Genomic DNA, 8,593 nt, shown 5'->3' with positions numbered 1-8,593 from the left:
TCTTTCTTTCTTTCTTTCTTTCTTTCTTTCTTTCTTTCTTTCTTTCTTTCTTTCTTTCTTTCTTTCTTTCTTTTTTTCTTTTCTCTCTCTTTCTCTCTCTCTCGCTCCCCCCCTCACCTGTTTTCAATTTTACCTTCCAAATAAACTAACTTTCCTTAATTTTGTCGACGTGCCCTGAACGCCTCTCCAGGCATTGATAGACAAGCGCAGGTGTCGGGTTTCCCGCTGTGGGCGGGTCTTTCGGTGGTCAACATGGCGGCGTCCTGCTCTGCTCAACGCGTCTGAAGGTAAAAAAAAAAAAGTTTTCAAAACTTTAGACCTTACGTCAACGAGTTCGCTTTGACGCCACCGCGAGTCGATCGTCGAGCCTGTTAACACCCTGGAAGCCATCAAGCAAAGTGGGTTTGTGGCGTCACCGCTGTTAGCTTGATAGCTCGGCTCAAGGCTAACCGAGTGGCTGCTATGTGTGCTTGTCGAGCACGTGACAGTTAAAAGGCGGCTGGCTTGTGACGTCACACCGTGTCTCACGACAAAGAATTTGAATGACATTGCCACGGTGACCCCCCTAAACTTCTATTTGTGTCAGTTGTTGTATCTATTGAATCACTCAATATATTATTTTTGCATGTTTGAATGATTTATTCTTGTTTGTTTTTTAAACTTTGTTCGCGTTTATCCTTGTATTTGTCATGTGTGTGCGTTTTGTGTCTTCTTGGCACGCTTGCAGGATGTCCAAGGAGCAGGTGAGCGTCGGTGAGCTCCTGCTCTCATTGGACAGCGCAGACCTGCAGGAGGCGGAGCAAGGCAGAGCAGCAATCAGCCACCAGTTGACTTCAGGTGCGCTCCTTCGTCAGAGTGCCCCGCCTCCTCGTGGGTACGCGCTTGTGGCCGCTGGCGAGTGTTGACTACAATATGTTATGGCAGACAGAGGAGGCGCTGTGCTCTGCAGTCTGGTGGATTTTTATTTGAATTCTTCTTGCGCATTGGCCTTGACGCTGCTTTCCTCCATTCGAGAGCCTCTACACAAGGTTGCACACACACAACACACACCTTTTTTGCATGTTTGTGGAGTTACCGCTTTATTATGACATCATGTGACCAATACTTGTGTTTTCATGAGTGCACATGTACTTTGGCGTGTTCCTTTCAGGCCCTGCTGGACAAACTGAATGAAGCGGTGTCTAAACCAGCAAGCCGATTGGCCGCCGTCATTCTGCTGGGTCACATGATCAGCCAGCAACCGCCATGGATTCATCTTGTCAGCCGATCACCTCTCCTCACTTCGCTGCTGCGCTGCCTAAAGGTGAAACCTGCACACTCGCTGAGCTCATGCACTTAAAATTGACCTACACACAAACACTCATGTAGTATATGTATTTATTTAGTCTGTCTTGAAATTATTCGAAATGTACCTTTAGTCATATATGGGACCTTGAGTTACTCTGTAGAAATATCGCTGCTTTTCCTTGCATTTAGAGCGACAGCGATGTGATGGTGCTGGTCCCCGGAGTGCTGGTGATAGTGACACTATTACCCATGATTCCCCAGGCCGCAAAGCAGCACATCTACGACTTCTTTGACGTTTTTGGACGCCTGGCATCATGGAGCCTCAAAAACCCTGGTGATGCGCACACACAGATATTTGCTCACATGGTGAATCGTAAGAAGGAAATACATGCTAATGGATTAGTGAGCATACGGGCATATGGAATGTTGCACTTGTAGCGACATAGCAGTTAGCATGGGTTACCATGAAAGAAGATCATTGTTTTTTTTATTACATCATTCACACTTGTATTGAATTGATGAGTAAACAATGGTTGTAAAAATGAGGCTCGCTCATAGGGCACGCCCCCGCATCCCATGTTGTACACCTTCACGCCGCCGTGTACTCCTTGTTCCACCGCCTGTACGGAATGTTCCCGTGTAACTTCCTGTCGTACCTGCGCCTGCACTATAGCATGAAGGAAAACCTGGACACCTTCCACCATGTGGTCAAGGTAAAACGATTAGAAATTTGTGTTTTATCACATCACAATTATATTGCAAATGCAATTATTTGTTCAGCTCTCGTGTTTACTAGGAGTTCAACATGTGTGTTCCATCTTGTTGTTCTTTGATTTGCATCAGCCGATGTTAGACCAGGTGCGTGTTCATCCTGAGCTGGTGAGCGGCACTCAGGACTCGGAAGTGGATCCCTCCAGGTCGGTCAGTCCCCCGAAGTCATCCAGCAACTTGTGAGACTTTTATTTTGAAGTGTAGTATTTTCCCGCATGTGTGACTTCAGGTGGCGTCGCTATGAGGTTCACGACATCCTCATGGAGTGCTCCCGAGTCTCCCTGGACCCCCTGGAGTCCTCCTGTGATGATCACACGCTAGTCCCGCCCCCATTCACCAACCAGGACCTCACCTGTCTCCATGAAGGTTGTCACCTGTCATTGGCACTTCCTGTCTCTAACTTCCTTCGTCTAACTTCCTGTTGTTAAATCAGCGCACAGCAGCAAGGACACCTCTTCATGTCTCTCAGGAAGTGCGCTCAACATTGATCCCTTGGATGTACAAGTATGCCTGTGTGACTCTTGTGGTAGATGCTACACATCCAATATGACGGATATACTGCCGACAATTTACATTGGACGTCTGTTTACTTAAGTGGAGTTTGATAATGTCACATGTCGTTCGCAGCTTGATGTCACATGGAGCCCCTCCTCTCAATGTGGGTTGTCGACCCCGCCTCCAGAAATGGTGGCTCTAAGCCCCGCCCACCCCCTGAGTAGAAACAACTCTCTTTCAGGTGATGCGCTCGTACACGTATGTATGTGCGTGTTTGTCTCCGCTGTACATGCTGCACGTGTACGCAGGTGTAAAATATACCACATCAGCCCCGGCTCGGCCCACAGGCAGCAGTCCAGATGGCGTCCGGCGTGCAGATGACTCCCAGGTGACTTGAATGCTTTTTGCTTTTCTGCTCTGTTACTGCCTTTTTATTTTGATGGAGCAACAGGTAGAGCCCCCTTACATCCCACAGGTCAGGCAGCAGCCATCCAAGAAAGAGGTGGGGGAGCCAGCGCACGATGATGTCATCGCTGATGGTACGCTCACATCAAAACAAGCCCCCCCCCCGCATCTAACACACTCGCTTGCCACCATTGTCATGGTTGCATACATTCACCTGGTTTGCAACTTTTGGGGGTCCTGGACCCGTTTATATTCCGAACGGACGCCACTGCCGAAGCTCTGCCCACTACCCCATAACACTGCCCCCCCCTTTCTTTTTTTGTCTTTAGCAGACAAGACCTGCCCACCGCAGTCTATCTCATCTTCTTCCCAGCCTTCCCTCCTCACCTCCACACCTGCCCGCCAGCAAATCCCACCCATATATGATTTAGCCCCGCCTCCTCCCTGCGCCGGTTCACCACGCGTCACCACTGATCCTGCCCCCTCCTATGACTTCCTGTTTGAGCTTGCGCTTCCTCACGCCGCCATGTTGTTTGTGAAGAGCAAGATGCAGGTAACCGGCCTCGACCTCTCCCGACGGCCGCCTCGATGACGTCATTGCCGCTTCGGTCTGGCAGGAGGTGCAACACAAGACGGTGGTGCAGCGCAAAGCGACATTGCACAAGGAGGAAGAAGACGCCGAGGAAGAGCTGACCACTGCGTCTCCATCACCTCTGCATTTGTTGGACCGCCTCATCGCCCAAGGACACGATACGCACGCTCGTGTTAGCGTTAGCAGGAGGTGAATGTCACAGCTTGCTAGCATGGTGAATAGTTTTGGGTTCAATTTTAACTTTTTAGGCACCAGTTTTGCTTCGTTTTGGGGTTTTTTTTCAAACGAATATTTCGATTTTGTATCACTCTTTCAATAGGGCGGAGGACACAGCTTGAAACGCTAGCTTAAAAAGAGTTAGCAAGAAAGAAATACTGTAAAAGTGGCTTGTTCTAATATTGCTGTTTTGGCACTTAAATTACGTGAAATATTTACAGCCAAGTTGATTCAACGTTGACTGTGCTATCATTTTATTTATTATTTTGTACCATTCCTAATATGCATCATGTTATAAAGTCACTTTAGCGTCTTACATTCATCTTGGAATATGCTAATGCATTTTCTCAATATGAGTGATTCATGTGATATATTATTTGAAAACTTCATTACATTTAATTTTTTGGCAGGTCTTCAGCATCCGAGAAGTCGTTGGATCGCAACCCTTCTGGAGGTAAACAACAGAGCATGAAAATCAAAGGTACTCAAACTAACTCGCCAACTTGGCACAAAATGCAGGAACCATGTTGATTTTTAACGAGTACTTGCAGATAAACGGCAAACTCTGCTGAATTTGGCCCGGTTACGTTGGTCATTTAATTTCTTGACAGTAATAGCTTTTCTAGCGTCCCAATCGGGAAAATTCGGCATTGTGATTTATATTTTGTTTGTGGAATAGGAAAAAAGCAGCAAACTCAACCTGTTTTCTCATGGATTTTGCTACTTCACTCATATTCCATAAGCGCAGTATTAATCAGATTGGCATGTTTACGCTTGTATGGGCACAAAGAATATATTGTCAAGAAGAACCCTGCTTATGTGTGTGCATGGTGCGTCTCAGGCTGCGTACAGGCGGAGGATGCAGAGGCGCTGCATCGCGGCCTGCAGCTGGCACAGGCTCAGCTGCAGTACGAGCGCTTCAAACGTCAGCAGCACGCCATCAGGAACAGACGCCTCTTACGCCGCGTCGTCAGCGCCACCGCCCTGGAGGAACAGAGCGTCGCTATGGTAACGTACTGGCCCGGACAGCACGCGCACCCCGAGATTGTTACCTTATTGCTCATATTTGGATAAATGTATTTTTATTGTACTTATTTTCAAGGATATACTTGTTTTTCTCTCAAAATAGGAAACATAATAGAATGATTATAATTTGATAATAGGGTCTGTTATTTTCTACTTTTGGAGAACCATTGGCAAGCACGATTTTGAAGTTAGTTGCTAACTCCTCCATAGTCTTTGGGATTGAGAGAGCTACTGCACCACCTGGTCCCGTGGATGTGAAATTACACCTTACACGGCAAGAATTTCTTTAAATCAACAGTGGTTTATCTATGAAGTAAACTTGAAGCCCACTTTTTCCATCATCACAAAAAATAAAGGCACACGTTGCAAACACGTATGCTTGACTAGAGCCTCAGTTCAAAGGACATTCATAGATATGAAGCGCGAAATATGACGTTCTTCAGAGCTGCATGCTCATGGCCATGCTAAGCTAATGTCAATGTGGTCCATTATCCCTAATGGGGGAATGGGAAAATGGGATTGCCCCTGCTAATATGGCTGCCGTATTGTCACGTTTTGGTGTGCAGTAGTCTACTGTAAGTCCGTTTAACCATGTGCAATCAGGCAACATGTGACGCAACGGTTCATTTTGCTACCACAGTTATGAATTCTGGCCAATTTTCTAACTAATGGAGTCAAATGGACTCAAAGAGCTACTTTAGGAGTGGTGTTTTTCAGAGGACTGGGCACCCTTTTCTGTTCGTTGAATTGAAGGTATATTGGTCCATTCAATCCATCGTCCACTCCAATTGATTTTCAAAAGGGAATTATTTGCTGCTTTTCACTGAAATAGATGAAAATGACTCCTACACACCCAATCCATTCACTGCCATTGACAGCTATAAACTTCTGAGATCTATTTTAACCAAACTGTCGGTGAATGAGTTCCGATACGATCCCTAGTTTCGGTGCTCGACGGTCCCTATTTGATCGCAGTAACTGTGGTTTTCGGCCACCTTTGCAGCGAGCTCAGCTGGCGGTGCAGGATGAGGAAATGAGGGCGCTGGCGAGCAGCCTGGATTCCGAGCGGCAGCGCTCCACTCAACTGCAGCGGGACGCGAGTAAACACGCGCAACAGCTGCAAGCGCATGTGGAACAGTTGCTGCAGCAGCAGCAGGAACACAACACGCAACACCTTGCGCTGCAGGTAGCAACTCACACATGCACGCTCTCGTCCAAGTGGCGGTGTGGCACCAACTGACTTCTGCTGTTCCAGACGGAGCTTCAGGAGTGTCAGAACAGGATGAGAGATTTGGAGGCGGAGCTTCAGAAGGCTAACCACAAGGCTTCCAATGCGGAGCATCAGCTGAGTCAGCTGTCCCTCAAGGTGATTTGGAGTGGGCGGGGCATTGCTGACGGAGCTGTCCGTCAGAGGCGAGCGATGACGATGTGGATTTCCCGTTTCAGTTGAGGAGCAGTGACACTTTTCGCCATCAAATCTTCCTCCTCAACCAACACTTAATTGTGCTCAGGGAAACTAACAAAACTCTCACACAGCGACTGGATGCGCAGCAGACTAACAGCGTCACAGTGAGTACACACACGCATGCACACAAGTGGCGTCTTGTCACACATATGCACATGCATTGTGTCTTTCTGACAAACACAAGCTTTATTTTCTCTCTCTCTCTCTCTCTCTGTCTCTCTGTCTCTGTCTCTCTCTGTCTCACACACACACACGCAAGGAGACCTCTCATTAACTCATGCATGCACACACCCACATGGGTGTCTCACCCATACAAGGGGTCTCTAACACAAACTATTATGTACAATACTCACTCTCTCACATACACAAAAACTGACACACACAAGTGGAGCGCTTTGGGGTGTCGAGCTCACTATCTTGTGCGCACACACAAACTCACATGATCACATATGAGACACCCTCTTTCTAAACCAAACACAAGGCCTTTCCCTCTCTCTCTCTTGTTAGTGTCTAAATCTCACACACCTTTTCTCTCACACACATACCCATACTGTAACTCACCCAAATTCACATGCACACAAGAGGGTCTCTCACTTATCCACTTACACACACGGCTCTCTCTGACCACCGCACACACACATGGGGCCGCTCACACACAGGCAGAGCTGGCTTCCACGGGCACTCACTCACATGCGCATATCACACACACTTATTGGAGTCTCTCCTGCCCATGCAAGTGGTGCAGGGTCTATACCTGGCTTTTGTGGACAGTTGTGGTTGCACTTTGTTGCCCAGGAAGCATCCATGCTGAGCGGCGTCACCAGCCGGGAAATCCAGCGCGCCAAGGAGGCGGAGCGAGAGCACAGGCAGAAGCTGGATGCGGCCAATCACAGAGCAGCAGAGCTGGACAAGCAACTTGCCCACAAGGAGACGCTCGTAGAACAACACAAGCAGCTGCTGGATGACCACAAGAGGCGCAGCAGGTGCGGGCTTGTTCGCCAATTTAATGTGTGATTGTCATGTTTGTGTGCGTGGGTGGTTGTAACGTGTTTGAACACACACACACACACACACCATCTCAGGGGTGAGCTGTCGGCGTGCGAGGCCCAATGCGCGGCACTGCGGAAGACTGTCCAGGCCCTGCAAAGCGAATTGCTTCATCTCTACAGCGTTGTGGACACACTCAACAGGTGGGGCACACAAACACATCGGCACATGAGTGACCACGTCTGTCATCAGCAAGCGATGTCATCATGGTATTTTAATGAAGATGATGTCCTTGGTGGTTGCAACACAGTGTGATTACCTCATTATCATAGGATGTGAGCCAGTCTTAATATCATGTCATCAGTGTCATGCGTGATACAGAGAACACCACACATGGATGTCAACATGACAATGACATCACAGCAGTTGGTGACATTTTTTTCCCCTCTCTCTCGCACAGGCCTACCACTGAAGACAGCAATCCCCAGCTGTCCTCTTCCTCTGATGTGGCCGTCATGAACGTCGGCGGCGCATCCCGACATTCCACTTCCCCCCTCCTCCTCCCCGCCGCCCCATCATCACCCACCTCGCTGTCCCCTATAGAGTCCCCGCTGGCAATTGGCTCTTTCCTGGAGCAGAAAGCCTGGCAGCTCTTCAGACCGCCCAGTCACAGTCCAGAGGAGGCGGAGCAGCAGGAAATCGAGGACAACCCTGATGATGATGATGATGATGATGATGTTCATGAAGGTGATGATGATGATGATGATGATTATGATGAAGAGCTGAAAGAAGATGAGCAGGTCCAGACAGGAAGTCCAGGCGAGGATGCGGCCCTACTCATAGGAAGCCCCCAGATGGGGGTCTGCCTGTCACCTCCTGCCCCTGGTGCCGCCCCCGACCTTTCGCTGGCCGTCCGCCAAAGACGGCGCGAGCTAAGCATCATGGACTACGACGACATGACGCCACAGATGTGACACGCGCCACAACGATGGCATTTTGATTTTTGACAATGTGAACACGAGCTCATAAAGGCATTATATGAAAAATCGACTTGGGAGTTTTAATTAAGCACATGACACTTACATTATTTGAGCAAGTTCCCGTTAAATTCTGTTCCTGTTGTGGTGTATGTGAGTTGGTGTTTACATAATTATGTGTGTGCCAGGATGCATGTCTGGGAGATTGTATGTACATGTGTGTGTCATATGATTCTCAGTGTGCTAGCTAGACAACTGAATCATTGCAACAAATCAGTTCAGGTGTTTCCAAAGAAAAAATTGTCTTTGCTACATTTAGACAGTGTCATTTTTCAGTATCGTTTCTTTTCTATAGATTGGTTATTCTCGAGA

The 8,593-nt window shown here is 48.1% G+C and overlaps 1 protein-coding gene across 4 annotated transcripts; it reads left to right on the top strand.

Annotated features, from left to right (window-relative positions):
- The first annotated feature begins 231 nt into the window (after positions 1 to 231).
- LOC148429043 (hamartin-like) lies at positions 232 to 8,292 on the top strand. 4 transcript variants are annotated; one of them, XM_088427783.1, is made up of 22 exons: positions 232 to 287; positions 728 to 837; positions 925 to 1,028; positions 1,151 to 1,303; positions 1,549 to 1,621; positions 1,846 to 2,000; positions 2,131 to 2,204; positions 2,288 to 2,424; positions 2,492 to 2,562; positions 2,686 to 2,794; positions 2,862 to 2,941; positions 3,029 to 3,092; positions 3,288 to 3,511; positions 3,576 to 3,739; positions 4,177 to 4,247; positions 4,608 to 4,774; positions 5,796 to 5,978; positions 6,048 to 6,158; positions 6,239 to 6,361; positions 7,053 to 7,240; positions 7,340 to 7,447; positions 7,705 to 8,292. In XM_088427783.1, the coding sequence occupies exons 2-22, from the start codon at positions 729 to 731 to the stop codon at positions 8,216 to 8,218; spliced, it is 2,982 nt and encodes a 993-aa protein (XP_088283909.1). In that variant the 5' UTR covers positions 232 to 287; position 728; the 3' UTR covers positions 8,219 to 8,292. The 4 variants fall into 4 exon arrangements, with proteins under 4 accessions (XP_088283909.1, XP_088283894.1, XP_088283902.1 ...); XM_088427768.1 differs by having other exon boundaries at positions 1,477 to 1,621; positions 3,291 to 3,511; XM_088427776.1 differs by having other exon boundaries at positions 1,477 to 1,621; positions 4,177 to 4,220.
- The last annotated feature ends 301 nt before the right edge of the window (positions 8,293 to 8,593 follow it).

The sequence above is a fragment of the Hippichthys cyanospilos genome, chromosome 1, assembly GCF_059441005.1.
Source record: "Hippichthys cyanospilos isolate Australia breed blue-spotted pipefish chromosome 1, RoL_Hcya_1.0, whole genome shotgun sequence".
Taxonomy (NCBI): Eukaryota; Metazoa; Chordata; class Actinopteri; order Syngnathiformes; family Syngnathidae; genus Hippichthys; species Hippichthys cyanospilos.
This window is presented reverse-complemented; position numbering and strand designations above follow the sequence as displayed.